Raw genomic sequence first — 24,310 nt, 5'->3', positions numbered from 1 at the left:
AGAATTTTAGCGAATATCTCAAAGCATTTTACATTGTCATTTTTCATTGAATTTACTTTTGAAATTTTATTGTGCCTCTATGCTTATATCATTTTGTTTTTAATTAATCTGTGATAATTAAACAAAGTTGGTATCCGCACAACTAAATATCATTATGAAGACCACATAAATTGTCTGAACATAGCACAATGCATTTCTATTTTAACTCATACTATATATTACTAACAGTAATATCTCGGGCTAGATCTATAATGATGGACAATCGACGTGTGTATATGCCCCCGCAACAAAAAGCATATATCGATATTGGCATGTAAACTGTTTTTCGACGTTTCTACTGTCAAATGATGGTAGATTATTGTGTGTCTCAATAAAATCAAAAACGTTATATGGAAGAAAATGATTTCGTCAGTTAGTAAAGCTTTCTAGAGTTAAACAAAGTTTCGTTAACTCAAAATTAAAATGAGGAATAATATTGAAAAACTTAATCTTTTAAAATTAATTAAACATATAAATTGTCACTTTGATATTGATTTTTTTTTAAAATAAACTAGACATTTATGACTAAATTACCTTTAATACCAATATTTGTAAAATTGATATTCTGCGCTATAAGTGAGCTCTCCACCTCCATCATAATATCTCTGATTACACTATCATTCGGAGAAAACAAAATTTCTCTTCTGGTGTAAACAATTTTCTGTAAGCCATCATCGGTGAAGTTTGAATTTTTCCATATTGTATCTTGTGGATAGTCAGTCGGATCAACAAGAAGGCGTATAAGTACCAAGATTATTCCAAAAAATAAAGGCAACAATATCTCAAAAACTGTAACACATACTTTTCGTTTTTGTAACGTCCAGTTCTTCCACATCAACAATAAAAACTGACCACCCAAAGCCATCACTCAAAACTTATCTGAAATGTAAAATTAATATATATATATCAAGATTTCTTTGTATTTCAAAGGATAACTGTTGCCAGTGTTGGTGCAAGCAAACCCACAACTTAAACAAAAAGTAAAGTCCGTAATTTGCATTACTCTTAAGTGAATGGTCATTTATGTTATGCTTTTAATGAATAATCTACTACTAATTAGTACGGGGCGCCGAATGGGACTCTTGTGGTTTTGTACAAAATTCAATTCTGTCATAACAAAATCATTTTTGTCTTACAAAACTATGTGCTACAGACTTGTTTTGTGAGAACTTCAATTTTGTGATGACAAAACTCATTTGTGTAGACAAAATTCATTTTTGTCATGACAAAATTCATTTTTGTAGACAAAATTCATATTTGTCATGACAAAAGTCAATTTTGTCTTAAAGGTATGCAAATATAAACATATTTGCATAGAAAATTGACTTTTGTTACCTGATATGGAAATTAAATCACAAAAGTCAATTGTGTACGGTAGGATTCAATTTTGTGATACAAAATTGACTTTTGTGAAACAAAATTAACTTTTGTGAGACAAAATTGACTTTTGTGAGACAAAATTGACTTTTGTGAGACAAAAATGACTTTTGTGAGACAAAATTGACTTTTGTGAGACAAAATTGACTTTTGTGAGACAAAATTAACTTTTGTGAGACAAAATTGACTTTTGTGAGACAAAATTGACTTTTGTGAGACAAAATTGACTTTTGTGAGACAAAATTGAATTTTGTCATTTTTGTTGAGACAAAATTCAATTTTGTCATTTTTGTTGAGACAAAAGTCAATTTTGTCATTTTTGTTGAGACAAAAGTCAATTTTGTTAATTTTGTTGAGACAAAAGTCAATTTTGTAAATTTTGTTGAGACAAAAGTCAATTTTGTTAATTTTGTTGAGACAAAAGTCAATTTTGTCAATTTTGTTGAGACAAAAGTCAATTTTGTCAATTTTGTTGAGACAAAAGTCATTTTGTGACGACAAAATTCATTTTTGTGATGACAAAATTCAATTTTGTAACAACAAAATTGACTTTTATGAGACAAAATTGACTTTCGTGAGACAAAATTGACTTTCGTGAGACAAAAATCAATTTTGTTGAGACAAAATTCAATTTTGTTGAGACAAAATTCAATTTTGTTAATTTTGTTGAGACAAAATTCAATTTTGTTAATTTTGTTGAGACAAAATTCAATTTTGTCAATTTTGTTGAGACAAAATTCAATTTTGTCAATTTTGTTGAGACAAAATTCAATTTTGTCAATTTTGTTGAGACAAAATTCAATTTTGTCAATTTTGTTGAGACAAAAGTCAATTTTGTCAATTTTGTCTCACAAAAGTCAATTTTGTGTAACAAAAGTCAATTTTGTGTAACAAAAGTCAATTTTGTGTAACAAAAGTCAATTTTGTGTAACAAAAGTCATTTTTGTGTAACAAAAGTCAATTTTGTGTAACAAAAGTCGATTTTGTATGCAAATTAGTTCACAGAAACCAAACTAAACTAATTTAAATACAAAATTGACTTTTGTCGCTCAATTTTCAAATTAGGTAACAAAAGTCAAGTCTGTGTAACAAAAATGAAATTTGTGTTGACAAAAGTGACTTTTGTCCGCTGAGAGATAATTTTGTATGACAAAATTTCAAATTTGTAGTATGATACAAATTTTGTTAAACTGAACTCATTTTTGTTGAACAAAAGTCACTTTTGTCCGTACAAAATTGAATTTTGAGTACAAAACCACAAGAGTCCCATTCGGCGCCCCGTAATTAGTACACATACTCTAGCAACTTTTAGCTCTGAACACTTCTGGTTGAAGTTTTTGTCGCTCGGAAAAAACAAACATTAGTAACCATCGCTTCGCCTGGTTTTGAATACTTTTTTTCCAAATCTTTTATACCTTTCCTCAATAGCTAAATTGAATTATCGTCTCCAAAGTGCTATACTAGTCAACAAAAGAAAAGATACACACTTTTTTTTTAAATTAAAGATGAAGTTTTCCGTTTATATAAGGACGTATATTAGTTATATGTCCTTGGTTTATAGGACCAATATTGAAGGTAGTAATACTTAATGACCATGGAAATATGAATCCGTTTGAGATACTTTTTTTTTCTTTCGTGTCGTCATTTGGCGAAATTTAACTTTTTTTACAAAATTTACATAAAAACGACAATTTTAAAAACAGAAGTTCCAACTAATGATGCCAACCTCTCATTTAAAGGTAAAGACAATGTTTGCCATCAATTCTTTTTTTTAAAATCATACAGTTTCTTCGTTTATTTGTAAAGCAAAGTTCGGCCCCACAGAAAATCGTTAAAACTTATAGATTATCATTTGATTTACCGTAGACAGTATGTGTAAAGCGAATTTAAAAAAAAGGTAAAAACATCAAAACTTATCCGAATGGTTCTAAATTTACAGTGTGTGTTGTTTCCATATCTAAAGCATTGATTTGAGACGAAGAAAAAACATTTTTTTAGGGGGCATTTTTTGAGATTTCAACCCATTAGTTACTTTACTTGATTATCATATTGGCTAATTTTAAACTTCATTTAGTACTTAGAAAATTGAGGGCCGATTTTTATCCAACTTTCCGCAAAAATAATTTGCACCCTATGATCGTTTGCACAGAATTTAGTTACTTTTCGGCAGGTTTTGATTTTCATTATCATGTGTGCATACATTGCAAATGAAAGCTTTATAAAATAGTGTACTAGTATCTCATTTTTTTTTTATATTTAATACTTTTGGATACATTTTAATTCAAAGTCGTGTATCGTTTCTTTTGTTGACTAGTATATGATCTTCGTTGATTCATATGGGGAATGTAGAACGATGACCTATCAATATCTCTATTAATATACAAAAAAACATATTGTTACAAAACTATCTAAATAAACAATTCAATAACCATAGGAAGTATAAAATACTTGCACATTCGTACAGGGACAATTCTGTCTTAAATAACGAAAGTTTTGTAAGTTTACCAATGTATATCTGACCATCGAAAATATAATACTTTCATGATCTGAAACAAATTTAGAAACTTCTTTGAGATATTACGAAAGGGATGTCAGTTATACCCGACAAACAATACGAAAGCGCTGTAACTTATATCTGACATAAATTACGAAAGAGTTATCAGTTAAATTTTACTTACTGACAGGAATTAATTGCACTGCATGGTCGTTTGTAAAGGCAACAGCAGTATGTGTACCTAAAGACCAACACTGCATGGTCGTGTATAAAGGCAACATCAGTATGTGTACCTAAAGACCAACACTGCATGGTCGTTTATAAAGGCAACATCAGTATGTATACCTAAAGACCAACACTGCATGGTCGTTTGTAAAGGCAACAGCAGTATGTGTACCTAAAGACCAACACTGCAAGGTCGTTTGTAAAGGCAACAGCAGTATGTGTACCTAAAGACCAACACTGCATGGTCGTTTATAAAGGCAACATCAGTATGTGTACCTAAAGACCAACACTGCATGGTCGTTTATAAAGGCAACATCAGTATGTATACCTAAAGACCAACACTGCATGGTCGTTTGTAAAGGCAACAGCAGTATGTGTACCTAAAGACCAACACTGCATGGTCGTTTATAAAGGCAACATCAGTATGTGTACCTAAAGACCAACACTGCATGGTCGTTTATAAAGGCAACATCAGTATGTATACCTAAAGACCAACACTGCATGGTCGTTTGTAAAGGCAACAGCAGTATGTGTACCTAAAGACCAACACTGCAAGGTCGTTTGTAAAGGCAACAGCAGTATGTGTACCTAAAGACCAACACTGCAAGGTCGTTTGTAAAGGCAACAGCAGTATGTGAACCTAAAGACCAACACTGCAAGGTCGTTTGTAAAGGCAACAGCAGTATGTGTACCTAAAGACCAACACTGCATGGTCATTTGTAAAGGCAACAGCAGTATGTGTACCTAAAGACCAACACTGCATGGTCGTTTATAAAGGCAACAGCAGTATGTGTACCTAAGGTAGCACTCCACAGTTAGGTGTGTAGTTTCGCATTTTGGCCCCTGTGGATTTTTCAAATATGAGAGCTAGTGTGCAATAAAATTCATTTTTGGATAGCTGAGTATTAAAATAGCCTTTGTATTGGGTTTATATGAACATCAAGGTTATGTAATGTATGTAATATAGGCTGTTTTCTGTATGACAGTCCGTATTTGCATGTCCATACCATACATTGGTCCGGCAATTAGTGCAATGTTTTTTTCCAACTTTTTATCGCACGAACTTTGTGATTGGATTTTACGAAAAAATGAGGCGAAAGACACCCAATTTTTATTTGATCATAAGGAAGATTTAAGAAAACAGTTTCTAAAAAGGTATCACTCAAAGGCATTGAAATTCTAGTTTGATCCAAATTTTGGGGGGATATATGGCATGTTCACCCCCCTTTTTGCAATATTCTATGGTAAATAAATGCAGAATGTTGCCATGGATACACATGAAAGGAATTAACTTTCATCCTTTTAACTTTTGAAAATTGAATCTATGGAAGATACTGATTACATGCATATGCACATGTACAACACAAACAGTTAGGTTAATGTATTAGAAATCAAGGAATAGGAGATGATAAAACATTTTGCGGCTCATTTTTAACTTTATTTTCTAACTGTGGAGTGCTACCTTATGGCACATCAGAAAGCACAGAAATGCACTTTTTAAGATAAGATTGACCACAAATCTTTAGTCTTTAATGTTCTTGTTTTAGTGCTGAAGGTAAAAAAACTGCTAGGAATGCAATTTATGTTAATTTTATTGTGTACTGTCCTTAGCAACCAAGTATACACATTTTGACACTTAGACATGTTGCGGTCTTAAATTTTTACTCCGTAAGCTTTGCCCTTGTAACCAAAGATTGCGCTTTATATGATAATCTCAGATTGTATCGCTTTATATTTTTGAATGCGAATAAGTCAAATAAACATTTTTAGCAGGATTTTATATTATAATTTGGCATTAATTAAATTAAATGATGCCAGTACTGTTAGAAATTTATACCCTGCTTGAGAGCTTCTAAACCAAGGTTAGGTATGCTATTCACAGCAAAAATTACCTATAAGTGCTTTCAAACACCTAAAATTTGTACAATTTGTCCTCTTATAAGGTAATTTTATAATTTCAAATAAAAAAAACGGGAAAGTTTTAGAAATTTACCCCAAAAATGAGACAGACTTGGTGTTTTTCACTATGATCCAGCATTTATTTTTAAATCACTTTTTGTCGCGTTTCAACATCAACTGCTAACCTTCATTAAATCTTTATTACTGAACCAATTTTAAAAACTAAGGTACCACTTTCATCGTAACAGCTAGTAGAACACAGAAAATATAAAAAAATTTGATGCAGAAGGGGAAAAATTTCACCTTAAGGTAGCACTCCACAGTTAGGTGTGTAGTTTCGCATTTTGGCCCCTGTGGATTTTTCAAATATGAGAGCTAGTGTGCAATAAAATTCATTTTTGGATAGCTGAGTATTAAAATAGCCTTTGTATTGGGTTTATATGAACATCAAGGTTATGTAATGTATGTAATATAGGCTGTTTTCTGTATGACAGTCCGTATTTGCATGTCCATACCATATATTGGTCCGGCAATTAGTGCAATGTTTTTTTCCAACTTTTTATCGCACGAACTTTGTGATTGGATTTTACGAAAAAATGAGGCGAAAGACACCCAATTTTTATTTGATCATAAGGAAGATTTAAGAAAACAGTTTCTAAAAAGGTATCACTCAAAGGCATTGAAATTCTAGTTTGATCCAAATTTTGGGGGGATATATGGCATGTTCACCCCCCTTTTTGCAATATTCTATGGTAAATAAATGCAGAATGTTGCCATGGATACACATGAAAGGAATTAACTTTCATCCTTTTAACTTTTGAAAATTGAATCTATGGAAGATACTGATTACATGCATATGCACATGTACAACACAAACAGTTAGGTTAATGTATTAGAAATCAAGGAATAGGAGATGATAAAACATTTTGCGGCTCATTTTTAACTTTATTTTCTAACTGTGGAGTGCTACCTAAAGACCAACACTGCATGGTCGTTTGTAAAGGCAACAGCAGTATGTATACATTAAGACCAACACTGCATGGTCGTTTGTAAAGGCAACAGCAGTATGTGTACCTTAAGACCAACACTGCATGGTCGTTTGTAAAGGCAACAGCAGTATGTGTACCTAAAGACCAACACTGCATGGTCATTTGTAAAGGCAACAGCAGTATGTGTACCTAAAGACCAACACTGCATGGTCGTTTATAAAGGCAACAGCAGTATGTGTACCTAAGGTAGCACTCCACAGTTAGGTGTGTAGTTTCGCATTTTGGCCCCTGTGGATTTTTCAAATATGAGAGCTAGTGTGCAATAAAATTCATTTTTGGATAGCTGAGTATTAAAATAGCCTTTGTATTGGGTTTATATGAACATCAAGGTTATGTAATGTATGTAATATAGGCTGTTTTCTGTATGACAGTCCGTATTTGCATGTCCATACCATACATTGGTCCGGCAATTAGTGCAATGTTTTTTTCCAACTTTTTATCGCACGAACTTTGTGATTGGATTTTACGAAAAAATGAGGCGAAAGACACCCAATTTTTATTTGATCATAAGGAAGATTTAAGAAAACAGTTTCTAAAAAGGTATCACTCAAAGGCATTGAAATTCTAGTTTGATCCAAATTTTGGGGGGATATATGGCATGTTCACCCCCCTTTTTGCAATATTCTATGGTAAATAAATGCAGAATGTTGCCATGGATACACATGAAAGGAATTAACTTTCATCCTTTTAACTTTTGAAAATTGAATCTATGGAAGATACTGATTACATGCATATGCACATGTACAACACAAACAGTTAGGTTAATGTATTAGAAATCAAGGAATAGGAGATGATAAAACATTTTGCGGCTCATTTTTAACTTTATTTTCTAACTGTGGAGTGCTACCTTATGGCACATCAGAAAGCACAGAAATGCACTTTTTAAGATAAGATTGACCACAAATCTTTAGTCTTTAATGTTCTTGTTTTAGTGCTGAAGGTAAAAAAACTGCTAGGAATGCAATTTATGTTAATTTTATTGTGTACTGTCCTTAGCAACCAAGTATACACATTTTGACACTTAGACATGTTGCGGTCTTAAATTTTTACTCCGTAAGCTTTGCCCTTGTAACCAAAGATTGCGCTTTATATGATAATCTCAGATTGTATCGCTTTATATTTTTGAATGCGAATAAGTCAAATAAACATTTTTAGCAGGATTTTATATTATAATTTGGCATTAATTAAATTAAATGATGCCAGTACTGTTAGAAATTTATACCCTGCTTGAGAGCTTCTAAACCAAGGTTAGGTATGCTATTCACAGCAAAAATTACCTATAAGTGCTTTCAAACACCTAAAATTTGTACAATTTGTCCTCTTATAAGGTAATTTTATAATTTCAAATAAAAAAAACGGGAAAGTTTTAGAAATTTACCCCAAAAATGAGACAGACTTGGTGTTTTTCACTATGATCCAGCATTTATTTTTAAATCACTTTTTGTCGCGTTTCAACATCAACTGCTAACCTTCATTAAATCTTTATTACTGAACCAATTTTAAAAACTAAGGTACCACTTTCATCGTAACAGCTAGTAGAACACAGAAAATATAAAAAAATTTGATGCAGAAGGGGAAAAATTTCACCTTAAGGTAGCACTCCACAGTTAGGTGTGTAGTTTCGCATTTTGGCCCCTGTGGATTTTTCAAATATGAGAGCTAGTGTGCAATAAAATTCATTTTTGGATAGCTGAGTATTAAAATAGCCTTTGTATTGGGTTTATATGAACATCAAGGTTATGTAATGTATGTAATATAGGCTGTTTTCTGTATGACAGTCCGTATTTGCATGTCCATACCATACATTGGTCCGGCAATTAGTGCAATGTTTTTTTCCAACTTTTTATCGCACGAACTTTGTGATTGGATTTTACGAAAAAATGAGGCGAAAGACACCCAATTTTTATTTGATCATAAGGAAGATTTAAGAAAACAGTTTCTAAAAAGGTATCACTCAAAGGCATTGAAATTCTAGTTTGATCCAAATTTTGGGGGGATATATGGCATGTTCACCCCCCTTTTTGCAATATTCTATGGTAAATAAATGCAGAATGTTGCCATGGATACACATGAAAGGAATTAACTTTCATCCTTTTAACTTTTGAAAATTGAATCTATGGAAGATACTGATTACATGCATATGCACATGTACAACACAAACAGTTAGGTTAATGTATTAGAAATCAAGGAATAGGAGATGATAAAACATTTTGCGGCTCATTTTTAACTTTATTTTCTAACTGTGGAGTGCTACCTTATGGCACATCAGAAAGCACAGAAATGCACTTTTTAAGATAAGATTGACCACAAATCTTTAGTCTTTAATGTTCTTGTTTTAGTGCTGAAGGTAAAAAAACTGCTAGGAATGCAATTTATGTTAATTTTATTGTGTACTGTCCTTAGCAACCAAGTATACACATTTTGACACTTAGACATGTTGCGGTCTTAAATTTTTACTCCGTAAGCTTTGCCCTTGTAACCAAAGATTGCGCTTTATATGATAATCTCAGATTGTATCGCTTTATATTTTTGAATGCGAATAAGTCAAATAAACATTTTTAGCAGGATTTTATATTATAATTTGGCATTAATTAAATTAAATGATGCCAGTACTGTTAGAAATTTATACCCTGCTTGAGAGCTTCTAAACCAAGGTTAGGTATGCTATTCACAGCAAAAATTACCTATAAGTGCTTTCAAACACCTAAAATTTGTACAATTTGTCCTCTTATAAGGTAATTTTATAATTTCAAATAAAAAAAACGGGAAAGTTTTAGAAATTTACCCCAAAAATGAGACAGACTTGGTGTTTTTCACTATGATCCAGCATTTATTTTTAAATCACTTTTTGTCGCGTTTCAACATCAACTGCTAACCTTCATTAAATCTTTATTACTGAACCAATTTTAAAAACTAAGGTACCACTTTCATCGTAACAGCTAGTAGAACACAGAAAATATAAAAAAATTTGATGCAGAAGGGGAAAAATTTCACCTTAAGGTAGCACTCCACAGTTAGGTGTGTAGTTTCGCATTTTGGCCCCTGTGGATTTTTCAAATATGAGAGCTAGTGTGCAATAAAATTCATTTTTGGATAGCTGAGTATTAAAATAGCCTTTGTATTGGGTTTATATGAACATCAAGGTTATGTAATGTATGTAATATAGGCTGTTTTCTGTATGACAGTCCGTATTTGCATGTCCATACCATACATTGGTCCGGCAATTAGTGCAATGTTTTTTTCCAACTTTTTATCGCACGAACTTTGTGATTGGATTTTACGAAAAAATGAGGCGAAAGACACCCAATTTTTATTTGATCATAAGGAAGATTTAAGAAAACAGTTTCTAAAAAGGTATCACTCAAAGGCATTGAAATTCTAGTTTGATCCAAATTTTGGGGGGATATATGGCATGTTCACCCCCCTTTTTGCAATATTCTATGGTAAATAAATGCAGAATGTTGCCATGGATACACATGAAAGGAATTAACTTTCATCCTTTTAACTTTTGAAAATTGAATCTATGGAAGATACTGATTACATGCATATGCACATGTACAACACAAACAGTTAGGTTAATGTATTAGAAATCAAGGAATAGGAGATGATAAAACATTTTGCGGCTCATTTTTAACTTTATTTTCTAACTGTGGAGTGCTACCTTATGGCACATCAGAAAGCACAGAAATGCACTTTTTAAGATAAGATTGACCACAAATCTTTAGTCTTTAATGTTCTTGTTTTAGTGCTGAAGGTAAAAAAACTGCTAGGAATGCAATTTATGTTAATTTTATTGTGTACTGTCCTTAGCAACCAAGTATACACATTTTGACACTTAGACATGTTGCGGTCTTAAATTTTTACTCCGTAAGCTTTGCCCTTGTAACCAAAGATTGCGCTTTATATGATAATCTCAGATTGTATCGCTTTATATTTTTGAATGCGAATAAGTCAAATAAACATTTTTAGCAGGATTTTATATTATAATTTGGCATTAATTAAATTAAATGATGCCAGTACTGTTAGAAATTTATACCCTGCTTGAGAGCTTCTAAACCAAGGTTAGGTATGCTATTCACAGCAAAAATTACCTATAAGTGCTTTCAAACACCTAAAATTTGTACAATTTGTCCTCTTATAAGGTAATTTTATAATTTCAAATAAAAAAAACGGGAAAGTTTTAGAAATTTACCCCAAAAATGAGACAGACTTGGTGTTTTTCACTATGATCCAGCATTTATTTTTAAATCACTTTTTGTCGCGTTTCAACATCAACTGCTAACCTTCATTAAATCTTTATTACTGAACCAATTTTAAAAACTAAGGTTCCACTTTCATCGTAACAGCTAGTAGAACACAGAAAATATAAAAAAATTTGATGCAGAAGGGGAAAAATTTCACCTTAAGGTAGCACTCCACAGTTAGGTGTGTAGTTTCGCATTTTGGCCCCTGTGGATTTTTCAAATATGAGAGCTAGTGTGCAATAAAATTCATTTTTGGATAGCTGAGTATTAAAATAGCCTTTGTATTGGGTTTATATGAACATCAAGGTTATGTAATGTATGTAATATAGGCTGTTTTCTGTATGACAGTCCGTATTTGCATGTCCATACCATACATTGGTCCGGCAATTAGTGCAATGTTTTTTTCCAACTTTTTATCGCACGAACTTTGTGATTGGATTTTACGAAAAAATGAGGCGAAAGACACCCAATTTTTATTTGATCATAAGGAAGATTTAAGAAAACAGTTTCTAAAAAGGTATCACTCAAAGGCATTGAAATTCTAGTTTGATCCAAATTTTGGGGGGATATATGGCATGTTCACCCCCCTTTTTGCAATATTCTATGGTAAATAAATGCAGAATGTTGCCATGGATACACATGAAAGGAATTAACTTTCATCCTTTTAACTTTTGAAAATTGAATCTATGGAAGATACTGATTACATGCATATGCACATGTACAACACAAACAGTTAGGTTAATGTATTAGAAATCAAGGAATAGGAGATGATAAAACATTTTGCGGCTCATTTTTAACTTTATTTTCTAACTGTGGAGTGCTACCTAAAGACCAACACTGCATGGTCGTTTGTAAAGGCAACAGCAGTATGTATACATTAAGACCAACACTGCATGGTCGTTTGTAAAGGCAACAGCAGTATGTGTACCTTAAGACCAACACTGCATGGTCGTTTGTAAAGGCAACAGCAGTATGTGTACCTAAAGACCAACACTGCATGGTCGTTTGTAAAGGCAACAGCAGTATGTATACATTAAGACCAACACTGCATGGTCGTTTGTAAAGGCAACAGCAGTATGTGTACCTTAAGACCAACACTGCATGGTCGTTTGTAAAGGCAACAGCAGTATGTGTACCTAAAGACCAACACTGCATGGTCGTTTGTAAAGGCAACAGCAGTATGTGTACCTAAAGACCAACACTGCATGGTCGTTTGTAAAGGCAACAGCAGTATGTATACATTAAGACCAACACTGCATGTTCATTACATCTCAAATCAAACAACAAGTCGAGGTTCAGGTTCCTTTTTTATACTTATCATTCACGATTATCTGATAATAATATTTTTCATTTTTAAGCTAAAATTTATAAATATAATTACCTTCCTAATATTGAATTCCCGCTTTCTGAAGGTGTGCACTCTGAATATTCTGAAAAAAGATCAGGTAATTTGTATTGATAAATCAATGCTAGATATTTGAAGCATAAAAGAGATACGTGAAAAGGTTGCGTAGCAACCATTTTTACGTCTGATATATTGTCTGTGCAATTCATTACTTGATATAGGTATAAACTATAAAGATCGCTGACAAATAGAAATATAGAAATAGAAACCCATTCTACAAAAGCTAGGGTTATAAAAGGTTCATGATAATTAAGATGTCTGTATAACGTTACTTAATATATGTAGTTAATGTACAATATTCATTGTTACAAAACAAATACAGGTATTTAATTGACAATACATTGAGTGGGTTTATTTTTCTTGCAAGGTATGAACATATCTTATTTCATTCCTATGTTGCTTGAAAATGTACCTACGTATTTCCTTATCAATTATTTCAGTTCTTTTTTATTATTTGGATACGGTTATAATTCAGTACACATGTACATTTAGTTTTGACTGAGAACAAAATCTAATCGACCATTCTGTCATAAGCAATGGAATTGAAAAAGATAATTCGGCCTTAATTACATACATAAATAAGGCTGTTAGTATTCTCGGTTTTATTTTAATTAGATTAATTAAAATATTGATCTCTGATTACGTTATACTGCATAACGTAATCAGAGATCAATATTTTAATTAGATTGGGCCGTATGGTGACCTATAGTTGTTAATTTCTGTGTCATTGTGGTCTTTTGTGGAGAGTTCTCATTGGAAATCATACCGCATCTTTTCTTTTTATATTAACAATGGCTAAAATTAATTAATTAATTAGATAAAGGTTATTCATCAAAGAAAACAGAAAGGAAGACGATTAATTCCAAAGTTGGTTCGTATAAAAAAAAAAACACCCCGTAGAAAAGAGTCACAGGCATTTGTCATAGTAGTCTACGCTTCTGTGCTGGCATGAAAATTTTATGAAATGGTGGCGAATTTTGTACCAAGAGAAAATATGCAGAAATGAGGTAAATAAAGGCAACAGTAGTACACCGGTGTTTAAAAGTCATAAATCATGCGGTTAAGAAAAAAACAAACTCGGGATACACACTCAAACCAAGGGAAACACATCAACTACTTGTATAAGAAGAAAACAAACGAACAACAGAAACACTGAAGTTGAACAAAAAAAAACCTCCAACAAACATAAAAATGGACTAACTAAACTTGTTCAAAGGGTATCTACACGTCTCAATCTTCAAAATCGGTTATCTAAAAATACTACCATCGCTAACATTTTTAACAATAAAAATCGTGGTTACCCTTCTATCGATAAGTGTCATGCCAAAAAATGACTTACATGTCCCCGTCTTTCCACCAACAATACGGTAAGGTCCACGTTTAATGGTCGCACATTTTCTTTAAATTTTGAAACTGATATTACTTGAAAAACAAACAGTTTTATTTATTTACTCACATGAAACAAACCGGGATGTGGTATTCAGTACGTAGGAGAAACTGGAAGATATTTATCAAAACGCACTCAAGAACATCTGTATCGTTTTAAAAGACCTAATAAATTCAAAAGTATCATTTACCAACACCTTAAGAAGCACAACCATCCTTTTAAATATTTAGCAGTTCAACCTTTAGAAGTAGTAAATAAGCAGCCTGGTGAATCGCATTCAAAGTTTGTACGATCACGGAAAATAATTGAATTAAATTGGATTAAAAAATTACAGACAGTTTACCCTCTCGGTCTAAATGATAATATCATGGGAATTGGTAATATATCTAGAACTAATTCCGTTAACATTTTGGATATTGTTTCTAAAACTGTTCGTAAAAACCGTTCTCACGGTTGTAGAACAAATCGCAATCAAAGAAAATTTCGGGCCAATCATACCAATATTTCGGACCTAATTTCTATTTCAAAAAACAACGGCAGACATTATCTGTTAACAAAACTCTGTTCGTTACCGGTTAATAAGTTAAATAAAATTTTGGAGGATTGCAACACAATTTCATATAGCAGTCCTAAGTATGAAATTGTTCAAATTATTATGGCATATTGTTATTCTAAATTATTTCCCAAAATTGATCGCCCTGAAGATCATAAAAAACATTTTATTAAAATTAAGTATGTCAATAAAGGCTTTGATTTTGTAAATATTGCCGGTATATTTAACGACCATTCTGTTAAAGAACAAATTCCTGGATATTTTGACAATACTGAACTACCTCTTATTTGTTATATTTACAAGAAATCTACCCGGAAATTTGTGTTTAATTATAGTCAATTGTGTAAAGATGTTAATATCGGTGAAAATACACCTACTTCATGTAATTGCAGTAATTCCGAATATATTTATGGACCCATTTCCCATGTTATAACAGGAGATCTTAACATCGTTCAAGACCGAGAGTTAAAATCATTTCTCAGTAAAGGACCTAAATATCGTCCCCCGTCAATTATTAATTGGAATGAGTGTCGTAATATCATCCACGACTCACTCCATACTTACTGTATGAAATGGATAAAACGGGAAAAAGCTGACAAAAAATCTTTGGACTCTTTTTTTAATTCAGTAATGAAGATAGTTGATATACGTATTCAACATTTTAAAGAACATTTTACTATTAACAATAACCACAATAAACCTATTTCTCGTATCAAACATAAACTAAAAGAACTAGCCAAGGAATTTGTTTTTGTCCCGGCCGATAAAGCTGCTAATAATATTATTATTGTTTGACGTAAATTTTACATTGAGGTTCTGAAAAAGGAAATCACCAATTCACCAACATTCCAACTGACTCCATTTTCAGAAAACGAAATCTGTAACAAACATAAACTTTTAGCCACCGCTTTGACGTAACGCTCGATATTGTGTCCCAATTGGTAACGTCAAAATTTGACGTTTTACGTCGGTAATCGAGAATACTTTTTTCGTTTTGATTGTAATCATTTTTGATCGATAAGGATACTTCAAAGTCTTGAATATGTATGAAATATTTGCTACTGGTAGATACGCAAGCAAATGAACTTTTCGGACTTCTGATTTGGCTTGTGTTGTATTTTTCTTTATATTTATTGTAACTTTTATTTTTTTTGCTCTTTTCTTTTTAGTTTCTTTATCTCTTTACAATATTTAATTCCCTCTGTCTCGGATATGAAATTCTTTTGTTCTGTAATTAATATTTTACCTATTTATTGACAAATTACCATATGTTTTTTTATTTCATTTTAGATAATTATTCATTTTCTATTTGATTATAACTAATTTTATATATTGCAGTTCTTATCGTGGTTTCTATGATTCTATCTATTTTCGAAATTTGTAATTTGGTTATTTTGTTTTGTCCTCTGATCTTAAAACATAAAATCGAACCGTATTTGTTATTTAAAAACAATGAAATATTGTTCATATATCATATGATAATACGAACTGCTTTCGAATTCGATGGCCTAGGGGGATGATTGGCCTAATGAGCTTATATAAAGTGATAAAAAGCATGGTAATTTTAAGATACGCTCGTGGCGATATTTGTTCGACTCCGATCCTAATCGACAGTTATTGCAACTATTTTAACTTAGGTCGCCTGATATCCGGCTTCTCCTACCTTTGATGACAGGTCAATAAAGTACAACAAATGTCGCTTATACATGATGTGGTGTTTAATACCAAAACAAAGAACAAACCTTTAGAAATAATTTGAAAACACATATATGTATAGCGTCCCGAATCGAAAACGTTAAAAACGTAAGAAAATTGCTCAGTGGACAAACTTGCAAGACATTTGATTTGTTAAAAAACGAAGTCATTTCGACTTAACAGCTTATCAAAAAGTATGTTATCGTATTGTGGGGTGAAAGCACAATTACGAAAAAGCACTGTTTTATATGCTACAAATTGAATACTTAATAAAATTACGTTGAAACTGACAGTGTTTTTGTAAAAAGCGGCGAAATTCGATATTGGACAATCTTGCAAGACATTTTCCCGAGGCCAATGCGTTTTTATTTGTGGTGCGAGTGCTGTCAAATTCCGGATTTGAAATGGTCTATCTAAGCACATTTGTAGGAATAATTTATAAGACCAAAATTTTATATCATCTGATATTTTAAAAAGCGATAAAGTTTGATAATTTACCATTTTTAGAAACCTGACCATGGCGAGGAATATTCGTTTTTGAAAAAATATTTTTTTACCGTTCGACCAACACAAAAAACAGCAATGGCGTCATAAATTATATTAGACGTTTATCATTCATGCAAATTTTCGCGGATTTTAAACTTTTTATTAGACCACAAAAATTCCCGAAAAAGTTATTTTGCGAATAATTTGTTACGTCTGACACGCATATTTTTGACGTTTTGGTAATATTTGTATCATTATTTGAAACTATTATGAAAAGTTAAAGAATATTTTTGATATTTTTGGAAACAGTAATACCTGCCTAATCTATGGATATAAATTTCATAAAGCTGAACTAGTTAGTTTTCATAGAAGAGCTATTTATCAAATTGCTCTGTCGCATTTCACGGCATTGACGCAATAACGTGCTTAACGTCTTTACAAGCAGAGCCAAATACAATGAAAGTCCCAACTATATGTATTGGCTTCCGAAGCTACACAAAACCCCTTACAAATATAGATTTATTTCGTCTTCAAGCCATTGTTCAACTACTAAATTGTCTATTATTCTTACCAGCACACTTGGTACAATTAAAAACCTTATAATAAATTGTTCAAATAAGGCCTTCGAAAATACTGGAATAAATTACTTTTGGAGTGTCAAGAACTCGTTGGAAGTACTTGATAAATTGCATGCTTATATTGGTGATTTTGAATCTGTTCAAAGTTTTGATTTTTCTACCTTGTATACCACATTGCCTCACATTCTCATTAAGAAAAAATTCACACACCTAATTAAATGGGCATTCAAAAAATCAGAATGTGAATATATATGTTCAAACTCTTTTAGGTCATTTTTTAGTAGCAATAAACAAAAAAACTATGTTAATTGGACATGCTTTGATACTATATATGCCCTTGAATTTTTACTAGATAACATTTTTGTTCGCTTTGGGGATTCCGTATATCGTCAGATTATCGGAATTCCAATGGGGACTAACTGTGCACCACTTATTGCGGACCTCTTTTTGTATTGTTACGAGTTACAATTTATGACAAAAATAAGCAAAGACCCATCAAAACAACATCTGATAAACAAATTTAATAATACTTTTAGATATTTGGATGATATTTTGGCTCTCAATAATGACGACTTCAGTATGTATATTAATGAAAGTTATCCTGGTGAACTTACTTTAAATAAAGCTAATACTAACAATGACCACTGCCCTTTCCTCGCTCTTGATATCTATATCACTAACGGAAAGCTGAATACTAAAATTTATGATAAAAGGGATGATTTTTCATTTCCTATCGTTAATTATCCGTTTTTAGATGGTGATGTTCCCTTGTCACCATCTTACGGTGTTTATATATCTCAACTTGTACGATTCGCTCGTGTATGTAACAATGTTTTAGATTTTAACGAGAGAAATTTATGTATTACTGAAAAATTATTACACCAGGGTTTTCGATATCACAAACTAGTCAAAACATTTACTAAATTTTATCATCGGTATAAGGACATCATTCGTAAATATAGCTCAACATGCAGACTTTTTATACGTTCAGGTATTTCACATCCAATTTTTTATGGAAATATTCTTTATAAAGCACAAAGGTGTCAGTATTCACCTCATAAACTTACAAAACCTTTGAATAGACTTATTAAGAAGGGATATAATTACGATACTGTTGTCAAGTCATTAAAGATTGCATATTTTGGCGTTAACATTGAGTCACTGATAAGGTCTTTGCGTCGGAACTAAACACATTTATTCTAAAAACAGTTGTTGGCATGACACGGGTTATGTTCTTCTCATATATGTTATGATGGTATGATACTAAACCCCTTACGGGAAGGATTGTGCCTGATGTTCATATGATGAAATCATAATCTTTCAGTCAGTTTAATTGAAGTCTGGAGCTGGCATGTCAGTTAACTGCTAGTAGTCTGTTGTTATTTATGTATTATTGTCATTTTGTTTATTTTATTTGGTTACATCTTCTGACATCAGACTCGGACTTCTCTTGAACTGAATTTTAATGTGCGTATTGTTATGCTTTTACTTTTCTACACTGGTTAGAGGTATAGGGGGAGGGTTGAGATCTCACAAACATGTTTAACCCCGCCGCATTTTTGCGCCTGTCCCAAGTCAGGAGCCTCTGGCCTTTGTTAGTCTTGTATTTTTTAAATTTTAGTTTCTTGTGTACAATTTGGAAATTAGTATGGCGTTCCTTATCACTGAACTAGTATATATTTGTTTAGGGGCCAGCTGAAGGACGCCTCCGGGTGCGGGAATTTCTCGCTACATTGAAGACCTGTTGGTGACCTTCTGCTGTTGTGTTTTTTTATTTTGGTCGGGTTGTTGTCTCTTTGACACATTCCCCATTTCCATTCTCAATTTTAACTGCCATATTACTGACAGGACATTATAAGAAATAATAGTGGGTCGAATATGAATTTATTGCTACCCAAAACTCATGCTTATATGGCAACGTTTACAAATATCGGTAAAATGACAACACTGCATGTCAGGAATACAGTACAAACAAACGCAAGAACATCTAAGCACCGAACTATGTCTATCTTCAGTAAAATTGATCAAAATATGGAAAATTTTCATGAGATGTAAGCATCGTATGATAAATAAAAAGGTACTATTTAAGCTTTAAATTTTCAAATGAAATACATCACATTGATTTTTATTCATATGCACTGATAATTTGAATATGAATAATTTCAACATTCAAAATATTCATTTCTATCGTGTAATTTCAAAGTGAGCTTCATGAATACTGCTTAAAGGCTTGTTGTGTTTCCTTTTCTTTTAAACAAATGTGTAGTATTTTCATTAAGATTGAACTAAACAATTTGAATAGTTTGATTGAATTTAATCGTCGTATTCCTATGTTGAAAATGGCGCAAAGAAGAATTTAGCTTTGGCATGTATGGATTACTCTACAGAGAGTCCAACTAAATGAACTTGTTGTATATCTTAAAAGAATGATTATCTTAAGTTGTTACATAACAACATAAAAATGTTTAGTTTAGAAATATTGTGTCGCCCATAAAATTTACAAAATTGGCGAGACACATTTTTTTTAAACCTATGTATGTCTTCTCTGGTTGTCTTATCATTTTTGAAAAAAATAGCAATTAATGTATCAAATAAGCAATTAAAGATTATAGGGTTATCATTATGTTTCTAACTATATATGATGGTAGTCTCATGTAACTTCCATTGTATTATCAATTTCAATGGTTCTTGTTAGTGAAGACAATATATAAATACTCAGAAATATATACAGTGAAGGGTATGAAATTATATATACAGTTGACGTCTTTTAGAACAGTTAACTAATTACACAATCGTGTGCTTTTGCTATATGATTTCATAGTCAAATCATAATAACTACCCCAGAAATAGAACATTGCTGATAAAAATAAACTAACAAACGCAACGTGGACCTGCTTCATTCTTTAACGCAAAAATAACATTGTGTATCCCAATTTAAGGATATATATTTATTCGAAAGAAGAAGGAATGGAAATTATTTATCAGCCATCCTATAATTAACATAAAAAATACTGACCTACCATATGAAAGGCGTGGTTTAATCCAAATGAAATGCACAATGTTTTTTAGTCATAATATTTGGCCAATAAACAGGAAAGGGAACTATTACGAAACATGAATTTTTCGATCACGTTTATGTTCACATGGCTATAAACCTATAAATTGGAGTATGATAATCTCAAAATTTATCGCTTGTTAAATAAAACTTCTGATAAGAGAAGCCGTCAATAAACTTCACCTATATACCTGAAGATATCAGTACATGTACACGTTGGTATTTTGTGTCCAACATTTAAGGCAAACCCCTTTGACGCAACTGATATAATGTCTTATATAAATATGCATTGATTTTTTTTTAGAATGTAAAAAGCCATAATCATTTTACTCAAATGAACTGTGATATTGGTGACTAAATATCACTGTCTTCATTATTCCTATTTTTATAAGAACCAGCCTAATTCATGTGTAATTAATCCAATTTAATTAGAATGCAGATCATGTTTCAAAGCTTTACTTACAAAAACCTGAAAACGATCAATTCTACTTTTCAATTTAAACCTTTCGGAATCCTCTGGTTTTGTCGGATTAACATACACCTTCAAAATTCAAAGGCTGAAATTCCATTGGTTGATTTGAAAAAAACAAGAACGGAAACTTAAAAGCAGCGTTGTCCTATCTTTGAACTAACTGTTATAATATCACAAATAGCCAAACGGATAAAATTTGAATATGACATAAGCAGATCTTGAACATAAGATATAAATTAATCAGATTGTAAACTTGTCTGTGAATTGTTATATTCTCAAGGATAAGCAGTATAAACAAACTCGTCATAGATAATACGATTATTTTAAACGTCAAGCAAAAGACTTATCATACAGTGACTCTCAAATAAAAAAGTTAAAAAGACTATTTAGTACGAATTTGGAGAGCATTGAAGCCTACAATTTCGATTGATTTTGCCAAATAAAATTAAGTTCTTCGAAAAATGATATATTTTTTTTAAAAATGTTAACTTATAATTATGAGCATATCAATGATAATTCATGCCAGAGCATCAAAGTGCTGAGTACTGGGCTGGTGATACCCTCTACCATGCAGCAGTGGCATCGACTCAGTGGTTGTAAATAATCTCATCATATATAACACAAAATCTAAAGATAGCTGACGGATCACAAGAAGATATCAGATTTGTCTTGTCACGATTGTAACAGAAATTGCATTCCTGAATGTTTCAACACATCAAACTGTTCTGTTTTCCCAAATTGTAATTTTAAAAAGAAATATAATAAAATTGTGATTTTTTTTAAGAAAGCAACACGATGTAAAGATACGATTAACTGAAAATGTGTCGAGCTTGTACCATGTATCCAATTTCATGTATATATTGAAAATGCATTGCTTTTAAACTTGTTTCGTGTATAATAAAAACTTAGTATGTTTAACTAAATAACAGATAGATTAAACTTATACCATACTTATATTGTCATCTACCCTGATTTAGTATGTATTCAATTTTATCTCCTTATCCTTCTTAACTATTAACTGGTCCATATATGTAGCCTCGGTTTTTATTTTATTAATTTAAATGAAAGTTATGTCTAGGTTTATGACATAATGTAAGCTTACACAAACCGTCTCGATTTAAAGATGAAATAAAAAAATACAGTGCTTTGTCATCTCATGTTTTTATAGCTTTTTTACACACAAAAAGTCCAACCATTCTATCTTTTGAAGTACAGTTTACAAAAAAAACAACAGAACTGCTGCAAAAAAAAAAATAAGAATGTGTCCAAAGTACACATATTCCCCACTCGCACTATTCCCCCTAACATTTTCTATGTTAAGTGGACCGTAAAATTGGGGTAAAAAATCCAATTTGGCATTAAAAGTAGAAAGATCTTATCATAGGGAACATGTATACTAAGTTTCAAGTTGATTGGACTTCAAATTCAACTTCATCAAAAACTACCTAGATCAAAAATTGTAACCTGAAGCTGGACAGACGGACAAATGGACGGACGAACCTACGGTACGACTAACGAACGGAGCAGACCAGAAAACATAATGCCCCTTTACTATCGTAGGTAGGGCAAAAAAATCCGTAATGTTTATCCACCAAATGCTCTCATTTCAAGGTATACTTAAATGTAATTTTTTTATAAAATGTATATATGAATATAAAAAGATTAGCAGGTGGCCATGTTAGTTGATTTTTTTTTATCGTGTTTACTGATGTTAATCTTGAATTGTGGAGGGTTGGGCCCTTACATCTTAGTCGTTTTCCCTGTAAAACCACAAAGGTTACCATGTTAATACAATTCCTAACCTCGGAGGTACCATATTAATACACTTTTAATACTAAAGATTTTATCTCTCGTCGGAGTTCATCTTCCTCATATAACTATGTATAGATGGCCTCGGTCTATTTTAAACATTTTTAGCCTGGTTCGATTTTTGAAATATGTCCGGCTTTTATTTTTCTAGGGGATTGTCGGTGTAGCGGTGTAGTGTTTCATAAACCAGAAAAGGTTACAAGTTAACGAGCAGAAAGATATAGCTATATTTCTTTTAATGTGAAAGTTCAATATTATTTCTATAAAGCATTCAATTAATGACTTTTTTTTTTATGGCAGTAGCTTTTCGTCCGGCTAGACAGACGAATAGTCAAATATGTCTATTCATCCGGCAAGCAGGACAAAGGCAATTTTACGGTATTTTGCTATTGTCCGGCCAAAAAATATAATTGTGAAGATATAACATCGCAAAAGTTCATGAAATACTACAAGAGCACAAAAACCAAAAGAACCAATGCATAAGGCACGAACAAACAAAGAAAGAAACAAATGAAAAAATCAACACAACTACATATATAGTAAAAATTAGATCGTTGGGAATTTCTATTACAATGTATCTTTTGAGTGATGGTGTTTTTGATACACGAAGCATTGAAACACTGTCTGTACTCTTGTTGAAGAACTACTACTTTACTAGCTGATACGCATAAGGCAGCAACAACATATATATAGACAATTATTGTGTATTATTTTACAATCGTAATTGAAAAATCGCTGATACAACGAAAGCCTCTTAGACAAGGATGACAATAGAGATTAGGGTAGCAGTCCTTTTGCGCCAATTACGGTTTTTCAGGGGTATCATTTGCGCCAAATTTTATTTTCCAAATGTATCAATTGCGCCATTATTCGGAACTTATTTGTGCCTATTTACCTGTACACATATCTATCATAAATATTAATGAGTAATATTTATTCTTATGTTTGGATTAAAAAGTGACTTAGTCAATATGTTCGGAGACACTTCACCATCATAGATGAGCATTTTGAGAGGAATGACTTGAAATGCATATTAGACAGTCCTTGTACAGAGAGAGAGAAGAAAATTAATACAAGATATTACTAAAAGAGAAGAAAATCATCGGGAAGCTTTTGCTGAATATGTTTAGCCACATATGTTGATGAAACTCTATTTCTATCTATCAGCTGAATGGAACAGAAGCATTGCACAGGAATTATTATGCATTTCATCCTTTTAATATTTGTCTTCGTGGACAATAAAATGAAGTTACAAGCTACTATAAACATTGAATTGCGAAGTACCAATGCAGCAGCAGTAAGAAGCCGTGTAAACTGCCGGTTCCAAGTCAAAATAAAGGAGGAGGGCAACAGTAGTTTATGATATAAGGATGGGTTTATATATTATAAATGTTCAACCTACCTTGCAAAAAATGAAATCCAGTATAACAAAATCTATGTATTATACTTCAACATTGTAACATACAAGTGTATGTAGATTATGTTCGTTTATTACAAATATTATCAATATACACAATAAGTAAGCAGATGATGATGATTAATC

At 31.9% G+C, this 24,310-nt stretch overlaps 1 protein-coding gene across 4 annotated transcripts in view; it reads right to left on the bottom strand.

Moving 5' to 3' along the window:
• Positions 1–24,310, bottom strand: part of LOC134719181 (phospholipid-transporting ATPase ABCA3-like) — a 51,148-nt gene that overhangs the window by 25,852 nt on the left and 986 nt on the right. Inside the window, exons 1-3 of one of the 4 annotated variants that reach the window (XM_063582183.1) lie at positions 24,170–24,291; positions 12,709–12,757; positions 574–918 (exon numbers count right to left, since the gene is read on the bottom strand). In XM_063582183.1, the coding sequence (XP_063438253.1) occupies positions 574–904 (331 nt within the window). In that variant the 5' untranslated portion in view covers positions 905–918; positions 12,709–12,757; positions 24,170–24,291. Of the gene's footprint in view, positions 1–573; positions 919–12,708; positions 12,758–20,447; positions 20,581–24,169; positions 24,292–24,310 lie in introns of those variants that run through there. The other 3 variants (XM_063582155.1, XM_063582173.1, XM_063582162.1) reach the window with 3 other exon arrangements.

The sequence above is a fragment of the Mytilus trossulus genome, chromosome 1 (genome assembly GCF_036588685.1).
Source record: "Mytilus trossulus isolate FHL-02 chromosome 1, PNRI_Mtr1.1.1.hap1, whole genome shotgun sequence".
Taxonomy (NCBI): domain Eukaryota; kingdom Metazoa; phylum Mollusca; class Bivalvia; order Mytilida; family Mytilidae; genus Mytilus; species Mytilus trossulus.
Note: the sequence above shows the minus strand (reverse complement) of the source record. Positions and strands in the feature narration are given on the sequence as shown.